The sequence below is a fragment of the Palaemon carinicauda genome, chromosome 6, assembly GCF_036898095.1.
Source record: "Palaemon carinicauda isolate YSFRI2023 chromosome 6, ASM3689809v2, whole genome shotgun sequence".
Lineage (NCBI taxonomy): Eukaryota > Metazoa > Arthropoda > Malacostraca > Decapoda > Palaemonidae > Palaemon > Palaemon carinicauda.
This window is the reverse complement of record NC_090730.1, coordinates 71,041,655-71,061,465: the sequence shown is the minus strand read 5'-3', so window position 1 is coordinate 71,061,465 and position 19,811 is coordinate 71,041,655. Positions and strand designations below refer to the sequence as shown.

The 19,811-nt window shown below is 42.9% G+C and overlaps 1 protein-coding gene across 1 annotated transcript; it reads right to left on the bottom strand.

The window, feature by feature from the left end:
• Positions 1–3,876: 3,876 nt before the first annotated feature.
• LOC137643068 (uncharacterized) lies at positions 3,877–12,355 on the bottom strand. Its single transcript, XM_068375912.1, has 6 exons — positions 12,270–12,355; positions 12,049–12,074; positions 5,796–6,168; positions 5,256–5,451; positions 4,244–5,142; positions 3,877–4,126 (listed from the first exon to the last, which is right to left on the bottom strand). Exons 1-6 carry the CDS (start codon positions 12,353–12,355, stop codon positions 3,877–3,879), a joined length of 1,830 nt encoding a protein of 609 aa, XP_068232013.1.
• Between the last annotated feature and the right edge of the window lie 7,456 nt (positions 12,356–19,811).

Here is a 19,811-nt window from a genome sequence, read left to right as displayed (position 1 = left end):
TACGATAGGACCCCGGTGGTATCACTCGTAGCCGCGGTCTCCACTCGAGTTAGGCTAGCCTAACCCGTTTGGTATACGTTAGTAATGTTAACCCAATTTGTTTAGCCTCTTGTATCATTTCTATTTATTCGGTTGGGATATATACATCCCCTAGAATTATTGGTATAATTCGTTACATTTCTCTTTTAAAGAAAAGAGGATAACCCTTCTCCACCCCTTGAGCACCGCCATCCCAAGCGGCAACCCTATCTTTCATCATCACCATCGAATAGTTAACTCCGGCTTGACTTGGATTGGTTTTTAACGTCGATCTTCTTTGCCGCCAAGTATCCCGGCTTCGAAGTTTGACGGTAACTCAGGGTGTATTGTCTTGCAGCCGACAATGTCACCGACAGGGGATTCGTAATTCCTCTGCTGCCCACGACTTTGTCGGCATGGGAAGCTTCGCTTCCTTAGTTTACAACCAGAAGTAGTTGACATACTTGCCGCCGCCTTTCTCCCTTGTAGACTATGAGACATGTCATATAACCGACAATGTCGCCGGCAGGGGGATTCTTATTCCTCTCCCGCCCACGACGTCATCGGCACAGGAAGCCACGCTTCCTTGGTTTACAGCCGAAAGTAGGCGACATACTTGCCGTCGCATTTCTCCACTGCAAACTATAAGACCCTTTTCCCTACGCCCCTCTGTCTTATAGTGTTGACCTAGCCATCTCAATATTCCTTTGGCCAGTATTCTACAATCAATCCGGCTTGCTGGGTTGACTGAGTTGCCGGCCGAGTTCCTACAAGCGGTGGTTGGGTTACCGCCTCTACCAGCTCCCCCTTATATCCTTCCTTCACGGAAGCGAATGGCAAGGGGGAAAAGGCTGAGCCGGCCCTGACGGCTGCCAGTGGGAAATCCATTATACTGTTAAGAATTCTTCAGTCGTCTCTTGGACTGCCATCCACAAACCTTGCAACCGGCAGTAGAACCGGCAGCAAAAGTTATGACTGGATGGAAGCTAGAATCAAATGCATTCCTCCCTTCCATTAGAACTCTCCTTCTGGGAAGGAGGCAGAAGGCGGTAGTAGAATACAGAATCCTCCTTTCCATTCTTTCTCTCTCTATCAATTAGCCTAACCTCGGTATTATATCGGTAAAACTACAGTATATGACAATACAGTAGCCAGTATATCTACAGTGTATAATAATACAGCAATTAGAAAACTACAGTATACAATGATACAGCAGTACAAGTAATTCTAACATATTCTGCATGTCACAACTCAGGTTCAGTAATTGGCAAGTGTGAAAAGGAAATAGGACTATTCTTAATTTTGCTATTCTAGTATAGCCTTTATTAACACTTCCATATATAAGTCACAAAACCGCAGCATATACTGCTCAAACACGCTCAATTGAGGAAAACTTCTTAAGTACTATTATAGTTCACAGTATAATAATGATAACCCATTGCACTTCTAATCTTAAACTGGGGGAGAAAGAAATCCCTTTATAACACGTGCGTTAGAAGCACCACCGGTTGTGTCTCTCCCCCAAAACAAAGGTTTAGATGTCGCCTCGGCTCGTTTCCAAGGACTCCGCAAAAGCACACATTCTATTACAATAAATATGTATCCATGAATAGCGTGGCAACATCTGTTGTGAAAGACTTGATGTACATATTACAAATTAAAATAAAGAAACTAGCTTTAGCTAGTAACATTAGAACAAACTCACAAATTCTAATCTCATTATTTTCAGTAAATAACCATTCAATTACTTTAATATGAAATAAACGATAGAACAAGACTATGTATAAACAGTAATTATAACAAACAAAAATAAAATGCTTATGATGATAAAAAAAATCGTTATACATCAATATAATACAGGGCTGATATATGAATATATATTAAACTGTAGAATAAGACAGTGTATAAACAGTAATTATAACAATAAAAAAAAATAAAATGCTCATGATGATACAAAAATCCTTATACATCAATACAATACAGGACTGATATATAAATATATACGCAGATACATTGATTTGTGGCACAGGCCCTTCTTATAAATATAAATTTTCACATTTTTACTGCCAACATTACAATTCAATTTATCAAGTTTTAGCCACCATTATCTTTATACTGTACACATCTCATCAAAAGGTCAACCCGGCATTGTGACGGGAATTATCCCACTACTCTGCTTAGAAAATTAGCTCCAACGTTTTAACTACCTTTTATTGCTTCTACTCTGAATCGATAATTTTGCAAGAACATTGCCCATCTCATTATTCTTTTATTTGTAAACTTCGAACTGTTCATAAATACCAAAGGTTGATGATCCGTTTGTAATGTGAAGTCAATATCATACAAATACATTTGGAATTTCTGTAGAGCCCACACAATAGCCAAACACTTTCTCCATAGTGCTGTATCTTTGCTCCCTGTCCAACAGTTTTCGGCTGGCGAAACTCACGGAGAACAAACGATCCTCATATTCCTGAAGTAACACTGCCCCTAGTCCCACGTCCAAAGCATCTGTTTTCAAGATGAATCTTCTGTTTAGGTCTGGAAGATGCAGGACAGGTTTATTAACCAGTATAGACTTCAGACTGTTATATGCTTTCTCTTGAGGCTCCTGCCACTGTTCGACATTGCTTTTCCCCTTCTTTGTAAAGTCAGATAGCAGAGCAGCAATGGTTGCATAGTTTGGGACATAAGCATAATAAAATCTCGTAAGTCCTAAAAATGATCTTGCTTCCTTCTTAGTCTTTGGTTGTGGGGCTGATTGAATTTTACTAATGTTAGTTCCCTGAAGACTCAAAGTGCCTCCCTGGATATCATGCCCCAGGAATTGCACTGTTTCTGAAACCAAAATACACTTGCTCGGCCTAACTGTGAGATTTGCATTTCGAATACGCTGAAATAGCTCTTGCATGGTTTTTAAATGTTCAGGCCATGACTTTTTGTGTACCAGTAAGTCATCTATATAGCTTTCCACATTATCGAGAACTTTAAGAAGTGTTCGCATGCACTTAACATATGTGGCTTCTGCATTAACCATCCCAAAAGGCATCTTAAGAAATTCATATTGGCCATCAGGAGTAATAAAAGCAGTTTTTGGGACATCTTCTGATCGAACTTTATTCTGCCAGTAGCCCTTGGTGAAATCAATCTTTGTAAAGAAATTGCTTTCTGATAACCTGGCAAAAACATCTGCTGTAACCATTAGTTCTGTGTCAAATATAGTAATGTGATTAAGTTTTCTAAAGTCTATACATACTCTATTTGACCTATCAGATTTCTTTACCCTTACCACTGGTGAAGCATAAGGTGATGTTGACTCCTGGATGATCCCCATGTCTAGCATACCCTTTATCTCTTTCCTAAAGGACGCTCTGACACCATATGGTACCGGATATGGCTTACTCCTCCCTGGTTCTTGCGATGTAAGTTCTATTTTATGCTCACCTCTGTTTGATGTTCCAGGGATGTCTGTAAAGATATCTTCATACTCCCGCACAAGTTCTTTGATTTGACGTTCCTGATGCAGGTCAAGGTTTAAGCCAATCATAATATCCTTTATTGATTCTAATCCAAAGGTTGGTGCTATCTCCAGTAACTCTTCATCCTCATAGATGTTTATACTTTAATTGATAACAATGTCAAACACAGCACACGCTGTATCTAAGATCACATCTTTTGCTCTTTGAAGATACTTCTTCAACATGTTGATATGAAAAGATTTAACTTTTCCCGGAAATTTATACCATAATCATCCTTGCCCACAACATTCTCTACATTAAATGGACCATTCCACTGCATGAGTAGCTTATTGCTGTCTGTAGGGAGTAGAATAAGCACTTGATTGCCTACCTGAAGGCTTCAAGGCCTGGATATCCTATCAAAGTAATGTTTGTATCGCCCCTGTGCCAGCTTCAGTGCTTCATTTTCTAGTTTCATGGTCTCTTCCATTTTTTCCCTGAGCTCAAAGACATATTGATAGCTACTCTTGACTTCTGGCTCTTCAATGTCTTTTGTCCATAGTTCCATCAAAATCTGCATTAGCCCTCTTACAGGTCTTCCATATAGTATCTCAAAGGAGGAGAACCCTGTCAACTCTTGAGGCACTTCTCTGTAAGCAAACAACACAGAGTTGATATACCGGTGTCACTGATTAGGCTTCTCTTGACATAATTTTTTCAGCATTTGCTTTAGAGTTCCATTGAACTATTCCACCAATCCATTAAACATTGGAACGTATGGAGTTGTTGTAAGTTGTCGCATGCTGAGTTGTCTAGCTACTTCCTTCATGCAGTCAGAGGTAAACTGTGTTCCAAGATCACTTAATATTTCTTCAGGCACCCCTACCCTGCTAAACATATCTACCAAAGCTTCTGCAACTAACTCTGAGTCAATGTTCTTCAAGGGCACTGCATCAGGATACCTACTGGCGTGGTCCATCATAGTGAGGATAAACTGGTGTCCTTTCTCAGATGGTGGATGTATCTTACCAATTATATCCACAGACACCCTCTTGAATGGCGTATCAATGATTGGCAGCTTCTCAAAAGGTACTTTTGTCACCCAACCTTTGCTGATTGTCTTCTGACAGATGTCAGAAGATCTGCAAAACCTTGTCATGTCTGCACCCATTCCAGACCAGTAGAACTCTCTGAGGATCTTCTCCTTTGTTTTCTTAGCACACAGGTGCCCCCCTAAGGTAGATTCATGTGCTAATGTCATGACTTGTGTTCTTAGTGGTTTAGGAACCATAACTTGGGAGACTGGATTCCCATGGTTGATGTCTGGATAAACAAATGTCCTGTATAATAACTGTTTCCTGGTTTCAAACCGGAATACTTGCCTTCCTTCTCTCTCTTCTTTAGAGGTCCAAAACTTCTTCAGAGTGTCATCTTTCTCCTGTAGTCGACAAATTTTATCCCTATCGACTTCTTTGTACAGGTTACTGCCTGGCACTACCAGTGGAGAGGGTCTCTTACCCTCTCGCATTGCTTGTGCCCTTGTTGCCACTGCACAGGTCTCCTGGTCACAGGTGTCCTGCCATGCTGGGTCAGGGTCTCCAGCTGGTCTTGCACATAGGACGTTTCCAATTTGCAGATCATAGGGGGTGTCAGGAAGACAAACTTCCTGTTGATGTGGATTTCAGCCATTGGAGCTCTCCGGAAGGAATTGTCAGGAAACGTGACCAGCACTAAGGTTCCAGTGTAAAGATCAGGATTAACAAATTTTTTTTTGATTACCACACTGCTACATCCAGAGTCACGCAATACCTGAACAATGTGGGATCCTACTTGACCCTCTGTCACTGGCATTGAGTCTTCATTGCTTGGAATACAAGCATTCAGACAAGGGACTGCAAAACCATTCTCAAGGAAATGATTTTCTTCCTTGATGCAAGCATCTATCTTTGCTACATCCATTTCTGGAGGAGGGACACTGATTGAACAAAAGGACAAGACTTGTGCCACTGGTGTCTGTGCCTTTTCAACCTATTTCTCAACATCCAAATAAGCGGTTTTGATGGTCTTTAATTTCCTGCACTCCGAGAGATCATGACCAAGTTTATCACAAAAGATACACTTCTTGTCATTTCTAGGACCCCTTGACTGATCCAAGAGGTGACACTTCGATGCTATGTGGCTGAGCTGGTTGCATTTGTAGCACCTTACCTCTCTAGCTGAAGTCCCTTTGATGACCTGCTCATTGGGCCCATGCCAAGGACTCTCAATAGCACTTGGTCCTGTCTGCCTAGGTGGTCGATACACAGGCTTTTTAGCTACCTTGGCCTCCTTACATAGCTCAGTTCCATGAGCTGTGAGGTACTGCTCAGCTGCCTTGGCCAGGTCATCCACTTTGCAGGAGCCCTTTCCTTCACATAAACTTCCAGTGCATTTGAGACAGCATTAATGAACTGTTCCTTGATCACCAGCTGTTGGAGCTCTGCAAAAGTCTCATAAGCACCAGCTTGTTCCATCCTCTTCTTGAGAAAGTTTTTGAGCTTGACAATGAACTGTGCAGGGCTCTCTCCTTCTTCTGGGGCTGTGTTCCGGAACTTTTTATGGAATCCTTCCTCAGTAAGGACATATCTTCTGAAGAGCGCTTTCTTCAAAATTTCATAGTCCTTTGCATTGTCGTCAGAGAGCCGACCATAGACTAGAAGGGCATTCCCTGTCTAAAGAGCACTAAGAGACGAGGCCCTCGTTGACTTGTCCCACTTGTGTGTGTTAGCATACTTCTCAACACTCAGCAAGTAGCTGTTAAGCTCCTTCTTAACCATCCACAAACTCAGGGAGGTTTGGGATCTTTGCCTCAGGAGAGTGGTTATAGATCACTTCATGGTGCCGTGCTGCCTCTGGTTCAAGTTTCTTTATTTCTAGTTCATGTCGTCACTCCCGCTCTCTCTCTTCTAATTCGGCCGAAGCCTTCTCAAGCTCAGCGTCATACCTTTTCAGTCTCTCTTCTCTAGCAAGACTTTTCTTCTGCTTGATCCCTGTGCTCGGCAAACTCAATAGCCTTCTCGTTGTCCAGTCCGTAGTCCTTTGCCAAAGTAAGATATTCTTTGAAGGTTTCCATGGCTTCAACTTCCAGCCTTTATAGTTTTTCACTGTTGCCAATCCTGTTAAGGTCACCACTTGTCATAACTCAGGTTCAGTAATTGGCAGGTGTGAAAATAAAATAGGACTATGCTTCTTAATTTCGCTATTCTAGCATAACCTTTATTAACACTTCAATAATTAAGTCACAAACCGCAGAATATACTGCTCAAACACGCTCAATTGAGGAAAACTTCTTAAGTACTATTGTAGTTCCCAGTATATTAATAATAACCCTTTCAGACTTCCAGTCTTAAACTGAGAGAGAGAGAAATCCCCTTGTAACACGTGCGTTAAAAGCACCACCGGTTGTGTCTCTCCCCCAAAACAAAGGTTTAGATGTCGCCTCGGCTCGTTTCCAAGGACTCCGCAAAAGCACATATTCTATTACAATAAATATGTATCCTTGAATAGTGTGGCGGCATCTGTTCTGAAAGACTTAATGTACATATTACAAATTAAAATAAAGAAACTAGCTTTAGCTAGTAACTGTGACAGGCCGAGTGAAGGTTGTGAACTCAAAGGCAGGATGCAATCAACTGAGTTATAATATTATAAAACACTCTCCTTTATATACAAAACCTCAAGGCAACAGGGCATAACATGTTTACAAGACAGACAATGTCACAGAGGAAAACCGGAGACGTGAATTTTCATGTTCGTTTTAGTGCGAGGGAAGAGCGCAGATACAAGCATAATATATACCAAAGGAATTATGTACAATTGTGTGACACACGGTTGGTACATGGCTCCCCCCCTAAAAATGACATATTGTACATGTTAAATAGGGCGCCCTGATCTAGAGAGGCGAACTGTAGGCGGGTCATCTGGCAGAAGATAAGCAGGTTTTAGACGATCAATGGAGACCCAGTCTTCTTTGCCCCGAATGTTTAGGAGGAATGCTTTCGGACTGCTTCGGATCACAAGGAAAGGGCCCGTGTAAGGGGGCGTTAGTGGTGGCTTGCTAGTGTCGTTGCGCAGGAAGACGTGCGTTGCAGAGTGCAAGTCCGTTGGTATGTGATGCTTCGCTGGGGGCTTGTATGTCTGGCGGCACGGAGTAAATTTTCCCACGACGTGACGTATGCGCTGGAGATCGTCGGAGGAGGTTGTAGAAGGAAAAAATTCGGCAGGAACGACCAACGGGTCGCCATACACCATTTCAGCTGCCGAGACGTCGAGGGCGTCTTTAGGAGTGGTTCTTAGTCCCAGGAGGACCCAGGGATGCTGAGTAAACCAGTTGCAATCCTTGCAGCAGGGAATCAAAGCTGCTTTGATGGTGCGATGAAAACGTTCAACCATTCCATTGGCAGCGGGGTTGTAGGCCGTTGTCTGATGTAGGGTGATGCCCAGGAGATTCGCTAATGACATCCACAATTGAGAGGTGAAAGTGGTTCCCCTGTCAGAAGTAATATGCTCAGGGATACCGAATCTTGAAATCCATCCAGAGAGTAAGGCAGATGTACATGAGGCGGACGTTGCAGTTTCCATGGGAATGGCTTCAGGCCACCGAGTGGAGCGGTCGATGACGGTAAACAGGTAACAATGTCCTTGTGATGTGGGTAGGGGGCCTACAACGTCGACGTGAATGTGTGCGAAACGATGCTGAGGTTGAGGAAAGGTGCCCACTCCTGAATCCGTGTGTCGATGTACTTTGGAAGTTTGGCAAAAAGTACAGGCACGGACCCAATCCTTAGCATCCTTAGAAATGCCGTGCCAAATGAACTTTGCCTTCAGCAGCTGTGCAGTAGAACGGCACGAGGGATGTGAAAAGCCATGAATGAAATCAAACACCTGTCGGCGCATGGGAGCAGGAATCCAAGGTCGCGGTCTACCAGTACTGACGTCACAGAGGAGGGTGGTGTTGGAGTCTTCGAGGGGAAAGTCTTCCCAACGGAGGGACGTGCAGGATGTCCTACAAGCTTGATACTCTGGATCCTGTCGTTGGGCTTCAGCCAGGGCGTTGTAATCCAATCCCAGTTGAACGGCAGAAAACGTGTTTCTTGACAGGGCATCGGCAACGGGATTCATTTTCCCAGGGACGTATTGGAGGGTGCAATTGGATTCAGCCACGGCAGAGAGATGTCGGCGTTGACGGGCGGACCAGGCATCAGACTGTCGAGTGAAGGCGTGCACCAGAGGCATGTGGTCTGTGCGAATGACGAAGAGCGTACCTTCTAAGAAATGGCGAAAGTGACGGACGGCCAAGTGCAATTCTCGATCGAAGGTAGAATAACCCGATTCTGCCTTGGACAGTTTTCTGCTGAAGAAGGCCAATGGGCGGGGCGAGCCTTTGACCACCTGCTCGAGTACTGCACCAATAGCGACGTCGCTGGCATCGGTGGAGAGAAGGAGAGGGGCGTGTGGGATAGGAAAAGTGAGAGCTGCAGCAGTTGATAGGGCCTTCTTTGCATTGCAGAAGGCTGCTTCTTGAAGGGGACCCCACTTCAGGTCCTTTGGCTTTCCCTTGAGGGAGGCGTAGAGGGGAGCAAGAGTGGCGGCAATGGCTGGCAGAAAACGGTGATAATAGTTGATCATGCCCAAGAATTCCTGCAGAGGTTTGACGGTCGAGGGCGCGGGGAAGCTCTGAACGGCTGCTACCTTCTCAGGGAGGGGATAGACTCCTTCAGGAGTGATACGGTGCCCTAAGAACGACACTTCGTTGGCGCCAAAGGTACACTTGTCGTACCGGACTACAAGGCCGTTTTGTTGCAGGAGGTCGAGCACGATGCGCAGGTGACGGAGGTGTTCCTCTTTTGAGGAGGAGAACACAAGTATGTCGTCCACATAACATACACAGAAAGGAAGGTCCCCTAAGATGCCATCCATAAGACGTTGAAACGTTGCCCCAGCATTACGAAGGCCAAAACAGGAGTAATTGAAGGTGTATGTACCAAATGGAGTGGTGATGGTGGTCTTGGGGATGTCTTTTGGGTTCATAGGCACCTGATAATACCCCATCAGGAGGTCGAGCGTAGAGAAAACCTTTGCTTTGTGCAGGTAGGAGGTCACGTCGGCAATGTTTGGGAGGGGGTAGTGATCCGGTTCTGTTTGCATGTTCAGGCGCCTGTAATCCCCGTACGGACGGAGGGAGCCGTCTTTCTTCAGAACGATGTGTAAGGGTGACGACCATGGGCTGGAGGCCTTTTGGCAAAGGCCCATTTCCTCCATTTCGGCGAACTTCTGTTTGGCGGCTGCTAATCGTTCCAGTGCCAGACGTCTGAATTTTGCGAAGACTGGGGGTCCCGTCGTCTTGATATGGTGATAAATACAGTGCTTGGCAGGAACCGTGGGCGTTTGGCGAAGTTCTGGACGGAAAACTTCCGGGTACGACGTGAGGAGGTGGGCGTAGGCATCCGTGGGTGCGCTGATGTGAAGAGCGAGGTTAGAGGGGGCGGGTTGAAGAGGTGTCGACAAGTACGAGTCTGCGTTGACCAATCGTCGGTGGTCGACATCGACTAGAAGGTGGAAATGAGAGAGGAAATCCGCACCGAGGATTGGCATTGTGACGTCAGCAACGAGAAACTTCCAATTGAATTTACCGTTGCCGAACGATAATGTGAGGTTCTCGTAACCGTAGGTGGGTATCGCAGATCCGTTGGCAGCTACCAAGCAGACGTCGGCAGATGTAGACAGACAACGTCGTGCCTTGAAGAGTTTCCTTGGCAAAAGAGAACGACAAGCACCCGTGTCTACCAAAAATCGCACGCCCGTTCCTGCATCCTGTAAAAAGAAAAGATTAGAAACACGGGAGGCCACCGCCACAAGCGATGGCCTACTTACACGTTTTTTGGCCACTGACAATCCTTGGCACATTTCTTCGCGGTTGCCCCGTATCTGAAGTGGTAGTAGCAAAACTGCGGCGGATGGGAGGTAGTAAGTGGCTGTAGAAGTCGTCAGTTGGGGCGCGAGCGATTGGTGGGTGGTGGGCGGCTTTGTCGCTGCTTCGGCACGTCACGGGGTAGGCCTGTATGTCCTACGGCATTCATGTCCGCTTCGGTTGACGTTGAATAGGCATCCTCGTCGTCAGGGGTGGAGGCGTTGATGGAGGTCTTGAAGTGGCTGTCCATAAGGGCGTCGGGTTTGGTCATTAAGTTCTTTATGGGAAAACTGTCGACATCGGGTATGGCAGCGTGTACAGGTTCGGGTAAACGGCGTATCCAAAGGGCACGAAGTAGGTTCACCTCACGAGGAGAGCCGTCTGCGGCAGGTTGAAGGCGAGCGATACTGGTCATTTCCCTGAGGGCAAGCGAAGCCCTTTGGTCCCCCAACGGTTGTTGCGAGAGCTGAAAAAGCTTTGCTATACGGGCGGCTGGCGACGGCGAGTACTGCTGCAGAAGCTATGTTTTGAGGGCGTCATACGCTATTGGGGTGTCTCCTTGTTCACAAAGCCAGTCGGATATTTCTGGGAAGGTGTCCTCGGGTATCGCCGCGAGAACATAATCCGCTTTGGTGGTTGAGCGAGTCACGCCCCTGATACAAAACTGGACTTCTGCGCGCTGAAACCAAGCAAATCTCTCTCCGCTGGCAAACGATGAAAGTTTGAATGGATCGGCCGCAGCACCAACTGCCGTAGAGTCCGCCATGGTACTACCAACGATGAAGGGCCGAGGGGGTGGGGGTGGAAGGCGGTGGGAGCGAGTCAACTTCCGGGGTCACCAATGTGACGGGCCGAGAGAAGGTTGTGAACTCAAAGGCAGGATACAATCAATTGAGTTATAATATTATAGAACACTCTCCTTTATATACAAAACCTCAAGGCAACAGGACATAACATGTTTACAAGACAGACAATGTCACAGAGGAAAACCGGAGACGGGAATTTTCATGTTCGTTTTAGTGCGAGGGAAGAGCGCAAATACAAGCATAATATATACCAAAGGAATTACGTACAATTGTGTGACACACGGTTGGTACATAACATTAGAACAAGCACAGAAATTTTACTCTCATTATTCTCAGTAAATAACAATTCAATTACTTCAATATGAAATAAACGATAGAACTAGACTATGTACAAACAGTAATTATAACAATCAAAAATAAAATGCTTATGATGATATACAAAAATCGCTATACATCAATATGATACAGGGCTGATATATAAATATATACGCAGAAATAAACTGTAGAATAAGATAGTGTATAAACAGTAATTATAACAATAAACAAAAATAAAATGCACATGATGATACAAAAATCCTTATACATCAATATAATACAGGGCTGATATATAAATATATACGAAGATATATTGATTTGTGACACTGGGTATCCTTTCACAGTCTATTTTTGGGACCCTATAAAATGTAGTTGTGAAGTATTCCTTCAACACCATGATGAATCCTTTGATCATCGGGACACTTATAAATCACCGTTCAGTATTAATATTCTACAAGTGGAGGAGTTAGTGTAAATATTCACTTACTCCGGCTCTACTTACGGGAGTTATTCCACTCTGTATTTTCCCTTATAGGGAAATTAAAGTATTAATATTGATGGAGGTCACACCAATTGCCTGGGAGAGGAAACACAGATGTGTCTTTCCTATTTCCTTTCTAGCTTACTATCCTAAGCTATTAAATATAATAGTAAGTATTACTATTTTAAATATGCATATATATTAATGATATAATTAACCCGATACTCATTTTTTTTCCTTACAGGAGGTGCCAACGGTGAAGTGTGCAGTCGTGTTCTGCAACTACAGGAGTAAGGACTTTTGTGGGCATACGTTGTGCAGGTCTCATGCCCACTGCTGCATCTTATCTCGATCCTTGAGGTAATGGGACCCGAATGGTTGCTCCATCTCCTCGGCCCTGATGACCAATGGATTTGGAGAAGATATCCCTGACACTACAGAGTCAAGGGATACAGCAAGAGAGACTCTTCGGAGATGGGTAAGAAGGTTCGAAAAGAACTCTCCGGAAACTTACCTACTTAATGAAGCTTTGAGGTGACTTCTGTTCCCTGAGGCCCAATCCAGTGTGGTTGTGCCCCAAGTACAGGTCAAGCCTCCCTTCATCCAACTGACCTGCGGACGCAGACATTAATAAAGTACTGGAAGGCATGGACATCCACCAAGAACGGATGTCGGAGGTGTCTACTAACACCGAAAAGGATCTTCTACTAGAAGACCCTGAAGAAGATGTGGTTCAACCACATATGGAGGAGGATGGATCCGGTTCGACGGTAACTGAGGGCATACCAACCTGTGCCGTCAACCTCTTCCGCCCCAACTCCCCTTCTGGATGTGCTGATTGGCAGGAGCGAAGCGCTCCTAGAGTCGATTCAGCAGATGACGGAAGTGTTCCGGAAGGAACAGCAGTAGATTAAACAAGATCTCAAAGAGACGAAAAAAGAGGTATGAGAAGGGAAACGCTCTGGCGCTTCCATAGGCTTTGCAAAACCTCTTAGAGTTTCTGACTTACCTCACTGCTCCCAAACCAACCCTTGGAGGTACACGTAGCACATGCCCATGGTGAATGGGAAGCTCTATATCTCCGGGTAGGTAGTAGGTTCGCCAGGGCACCAGCCACCCGTGGAGATACTACCACTAGAGAATTATGTGGTCCTTTGACTAGCCAGACAGTACTACATTGGATCCTTTTCTCTGGTTACGGGGCACTTTCTCTCTGCCTATACATACACCGAATAGTCTGGCCTATTCTTTACAGATTTTCTTCTGTCCTTATACACCTGACAACACTGAGATTACCAAACAAATCTTCTTCACCCAAGGGGTTAAATACTGCACTGTATTGTTCAGTGGCTATTTTCCTCTTGATAAGGGTAGAAGAGACTCTTTAGCTATGGTAAGCAGCTCTTCTAGGAGAAGGACAATCCAAAATCAAACCATTGTTCTCTAGTCTCGGGTAATGCCATAGCCTCTGTACAATGGTCTTCCACTGTCTTGGGTTAGAGTTCTCTTGCTTGAGGGTACGCACGCGCTCACTATTCTATTTAATTTCGCTTCCTCTTGTTTTGTTAAAGTTTTTATTGTTTATATAGGAAGTATTTATTTTAGTGTTGTTGCTGTTCCTGAAATATTTACTTTTTCCTTCTTTCCTTTCCTTACTGGGCTATTTTCGCTACTGGGGCCCCTAGGCTTATAGCATCTTGCTTTTCCAATTAGGGTTGTAGCTTAGCAAATAATGAGGATAATGATGATAAGTTGGGGGCCAAACCCTTTGAAGATCTCCAATTCTGGCCTAGCTTTTCGGCATACCCAAATTGTTATGTGAGACTGCGGGATGAACCAGCATCTCGTGAGGAGACGGAATCGAAGGAAGTCATTGTCTTTGAGCATGACAAGGCACAGGCTATCTTGTCCGAAACCCGAAAGGGAGCCGGATATACCAACTCCAAAGTCTCAGCATAGAGCAAGAGGCATCCTACCTTCATTGCTCCTTTCTCCAGAGGTTTCCCCTTCTCGGTGAAAGCCCTTGACTGTGTCATGAGAGCAGTCGATGCGGGCAAACCATGCCCAGTGCTAGAAGAATGTAAACCATTATCTCTAGCCATGCCTAGCTGCGAGGAGAAGTGGAACGAAGTTCATCTAACCTTCTCCGTCTCTAAGATGGATACGGAGATAGCAGGTCAGCAGTTCAATGGGACCTTCCAAAGCTGCCGGAGCATCTTTTGAGAAGGGAACAGGAGACAAAAGAGAGACTAGCCACTTCTTTGTCTCTTCAGAACTGCATGGAAATGTGTGCAGGACTTACCAACGACCCAGACATGTATATGGTGTTAGCCAAGTCTCACATGGGTACCATTGTGAAGGACTTGCATGCCTTCGTCAGGTTCAGGAGGGCCTGTGGAGAGCATGTGTTTGCCGCACCAACGGTCAAACACGAACCCAGGAAGCTGATCACTTCATGTATCTGGGGCAAGGATCTCTTCCCACAAGATGTGGTCCAGGAGGTTATCGCCAAAGCTGCCACGGAGAATAGGAACCTTCTCCAAAAGTGGGGCATGTCTTCCAAGAGGGACCCATCCTCAGAAGGTGGTCCCCAACCTAAGAACAGGAAGACAAATAAACCACGTATACCTGCACAACTTCCGACAGTGACCATGACCACAGTGCCTCAAATGGTATCTCAGCCTCAAACCACCTTCCAGATGGTACTCCAACAGCTAGTAACTCAATCACCTGCGTTTAACCCAGGCTTTGAAACGCCCCACAAACATAGAGGCTTAAAAAGAGGTTCCTTAAGAAACCCCTCAAGGGGTAGAGGAGGACGCGGTCACGGAAATAAATCCTCAGGAACCTCTCAGCAATGAGAGGCTCCAGGTAGGAGGGAGGCTCTTCCACTTTCGGGATCATTGGACCTTCAATTCCTGTGCCCGCAGCCTAATCAAGAATTGACTCAGTTGGAAATGGAACAAAATTCCACCCCGTTTTCCTCAATACTTCCAACAGTCCATCTCCTTATTGGAAGTATATACCTCAGAACTCTTGAACAAAAAGGTAATAAGGAAAGCGAAGTTCATCAAATTCCAGGGAAGGCTGTTTTGTGTTCCCAAGAAGGACTCAGACAAACTCAGAGTCATTCTAGACTTGTCTCCACTCAACAAGTTCATCGAGAACAACAAGTTCCGGATGCTTACCTTACAACACATAAGGACCCTTCTACCAAAAGGGGCGTACACAGTCTTAAAAGACCTGGCAGATGCATACTGTCACCTACCAGTAAGCCGCCCCCTCTCCTCCTACCTAGGATTCAGGCTACAGAAGACAAAGTATGTCTTCACAGCCATGCCCTTTGGGCTAAACATAGCCCCAAGGATATTCACAAATCTTGCGGATACAATCGTTCAACAACTACACTTAGAAGGAATTCAGGTAATAGCATACCTGGAAGATTGGCTGGTGTGGGTAGCATCCAATACGGCTTGTCTATAAGTGATCTAGTTTCTGGAATCCCTTGGAATTTACAGTCACACCGTCTCTCCATTCCACCAAAGAAGAGGAGAGAGATAGCAGGATCTATCAAAAGACTATTGAAACTCAAGAAGATTTCAAGATGCCAATAGTAAAGAGTATTGGGTTCTCTCAGTTCGCAGCAGTGACAGACCCAGTGCTAAAAGCACAGTTAAAGGATGCGTCAGAAGTCTGGAGAAGATACGTATCAAACGCTCGAAGATATCAACAAAGGTTGACACCGACCGAATTGCTCACGCTACTAAGGCCGTGCTCAACAGACAAGAGCCTAACACGAACAATTTCCTTACAACCACCTCAACCATCAGTGGTGATACACACAGGTGCCTCCCTGAAAGGATGGGGAGGCCATTCCTAACAAAGGAAAGTATAGGGGAATTGGTCGCACCAGTTCAAAACCTTTCACATCAAAATTTTGGAAGCTATGGTAGTCTTTCTAACGTTGAAGAAACTATCCCCTAGCAGATCAGTCCACATCAGACTGGTCTTGGACAACGGGGTGATAGTAAGATGTCTAAACCGACACGGCTTTGGATCTCCTCACATCAATCACGTGATGCTAGCCATCTTCTGCCTGGCAAGAAAGAGAATATGGCACTTATCAGCAGGTCACCTGCAAGGGTTCCACAATGTGACGGCGGATGCTTTATCCAGGCAAAAGCTGATAGAGACAGAATGGTCCCTAGACGCAGACTCATTCTCCTTCATCTTGGAAAAAGTCCCAGAACTACAGATCGACCTCTTCGCAACGAGCAACAACAAGAAACTACCTCGATATATAGCCCCTTACGAGGACCCTCAAGCAGGAGCGACAGACGCCATGTCTCTCGATTGGAACAGATGGAATTGAATCTATCTTTTCCTACCAACCAATCTCCTGCTGAAGGTCCTCAACAAGCTAAGAACCTTCAGAGGAACAGCAGCAGTAGTGGCCCCCAAATGGCCCAGAAGCAATTGGTTCTATCTAGTTGAAGAATTGAAACTTAAGCGGTTTCCTCTGCCGAACCCAGTATTATCCCAACTGGTTCAGAAATTGACTGTCTACGATTCATCCCCGAGAACCAACAACCTACATCTCATGATTTTCTCGCGCTAGCAGCCAAGAAAAGGTTTGGGATCTCAAAAGACAAGATCGACATTATAGAAGAATATAAGTTAAGTTCAACTAGGAGACAATAAGAATCGTCTTGGAAGAAGTGGGTTTCCTTCGGGAAAGCAAGGAAACCGACAGAAATATCAATAGATTTTTGTCTCTCCTTCTTCATCCACCTACATGAACAAAGCCTGGCTTCCACCACAATAACTGCATATAAGTCGGCTTTGACTAGAACTCTTCTATATGCATTTCAGGTGGACCTTTCAGGTGAAATCTTCAATAAGATACCAAAAGCATGCGCTAGACTCAAACCAGCGACCCCTCCAAAACCCATATCTTGTTCATTGGACAAAGTCTTGCACTACGTTTCGAATATGAACAATGAGGATTGCACCCTAAAGGATCTAACACAGAAAGTGATATTTCTGTTTGCTATCGCCTCAGGGTCTAGAGTTAGTGAAATAGTGGCCTTGTCCAGGAATGAAGGCCATATTCAGTTCACAGAAGTGGGAGAACTGAACCTTTTCCCTGATCCTACCTTTCTCGCCAAAAATGAGTAGCCCACCAAAAGGTGGGGTCCTTGGAGAATCTGCCCTCTGAAGGAAGATGTCTCTCTATGTCCAGTAGAGTGTCTTAAGGTCTCTCTTCGAAGAACTTCAGATTTCAAGGAGGGACACCTCTTCCGAGGCGAAACCTCAGAATCAAACTCATCCCTAAAACAACTGAGGGCGAAACTCACCTACTTCATTCGCAGAGCGGATCCTGACAGTACACCCGCAGGTCAAGATCCAAGAAAAGTTGCTTCTTCGTTGAACTTCTTTCAACATATGGACTTTGATAGGCTCCGCTCATATACGGGGTGGAAATCATCCTGAGTCTTCTATAAACATTATGCGAAGCAAGTACATGAGATAAAACACTTTGTGGTGGCGGCAGGTAGTGCTGCGATGAACGGTGGACTGTTTTGGGACTCAACAGTGCATCGGGTGAATAGGTGTTAGCACCCTCGATTGTAATACCTTCTAGTAAAATTCATTATGGTAATTTATGGACTGTTCTATATAGGTGCAGACTCTAACCAATAACACCAGTGCAGTGTGAACATTAGTACACAGTGTTGAAGCATATCCAACATCTAAGTGAAACTAAACAAATCAACTTCACATTATTGTGTAGCATTTTAACAAATGAGTTAATATATGTATATTCTTCCCTTACAGGTTAAATATATATATATATATATATATATATATATATATATATATATATATATATATATATATATATACATATATATATATATATATATATATATATATATATATATATATATATATATATATATATATATATATATATACAGTATATATATATATATATGTATATATATATATATATATATATATATATATATACAGTATATATATATATGTATATATATATATATATATATATATATATATATATATATATATATATATATATATATATACCAGGATGTTCATATCTGCAGGCTAGATTCCTTCTCACAATACATTATCATCATTTTGTTTTAGTTATGAAAATAAAACAAAATGTATCTGCGTCTTCTTTTATCCTCCGAAACAAAATAAAAGATTCCAGAGCCTTTCTATTTTTCCTTAAATAGATACCTTGTTAGCATGATATCCAAAGAACAACCGGGTAATCTCCAAAGAGGTTTCCCTCGTGTTCCTATGGAAATGCAAACTTTGAATCCTTATAATCGAAGGTAGCTTTCTAAAGGAACCTTCCATCAGGGTGACATGGCTATCTCACCCAAAAATAGATTTTCCACTTTGCTCAAGATCTGTTCTATATATATATATATATATATATATATATATATATATATATATATATATATATATATATATATATATATATATATATATATATAGACATATATATATATATATATATATATATATATATATATATATATATATATATATATATATATATATATATATATATATATATATATATACTTGAACAGCATCGAGTTCATTGTAGCCACTCTGACCGCTTCCTCGGCTGCTGCTTCTGCAGTTATGCGGGGGTGGGGGGGGGGGGTTGTTAATCTATCTCCCTCATACCCCCCTTCCTCAGGTTTCTTTTTCCTCGGATGTTGGTTGGGGTGGTGAGCGTGTGTCAGCCGCCCGCGCTCGGCGTGTTTTGCTGGGCACTCTCAAGATAGGTGATGGCAGGGTTAAAAGAATACCTTTTAACCCTGGGTGATGGTAGCCTGACAAGTGTAAAGGCGGCGATATCCTTGGGTGGGGTACTGCAGTCGTTAGTGCTCCTCTACTCCATACTGCAAATATCTGAAGACTTTCCTCACCCGATAACTTTGTTCTCCCCCTCTCCCAGTTTTGGGGTTGGTGACTGCCTCTCATGGCTGCCACCATTCCGGCATCGGCACATTTATTCTCTGTCATTTTTTGTTCTGGCAAACTGTTTAGAATTTTTTGTATCGTCATCACAACGTCTGGTCTTATAATAAAGTGAAAAAAACCCATGTTCCGATGTCTCATTATCCGTTGACATAGGACACACACACACACAGAGATATATATATATATATATATATATATATATATATATATATATATATATATATATATATATATATATATACATTATTAGTAGTAGTAGCCAAACTACAACTCTATTTGGAAAAGCAAGATGCTATAAGCCCAAGGGCTCCAATAGGGAAAAATAGCCCAGTGAGGAAAGGAAATAAGGAAATAAATAAATTATGAGGATAAGTTAACAATAAATCATTCTAAAACAGTAACATCGTCAAAACAGATATATATATATATATATATATATATATATATATATATATATATATATATATATATATATATATATATATATATATATATATATATATATATATATATATATATATATATATATATATACATATATAAATATATATATATATATATATATATATATATATATATATATATATATATATATATATATATATGTACATATATATATATATATATATATATATATATATATATATATATATATATATATATATATATATATATATATATATATATATATATATATATATATATATATATATATATATATATATATATATATATATATATATATATAT

Coding starts and splice junctions, on each gene's coding strand:
- LOC137643068 (XM_068375912.1), bottom strand. CDS start 12,355: ATGAGACCTGCACAACGTATGCCCACAAAAGTCCTTACTCCTGTAGTT. Junction 12,075..12,269: donor CTTCACCGTTGGCACCTCCT/GTAAGGAAAAAA, acceptor TTTCCCTATAAG/GGAAAATACAGAGTGGAATA. Junction 6,169..12,048: donor TACAGAGTGGAATAACTCCC/GTAAGTAGAGCC, acceptor ATGCCCTTCTAG/TCTATGGTCGGCTCTCTGAC.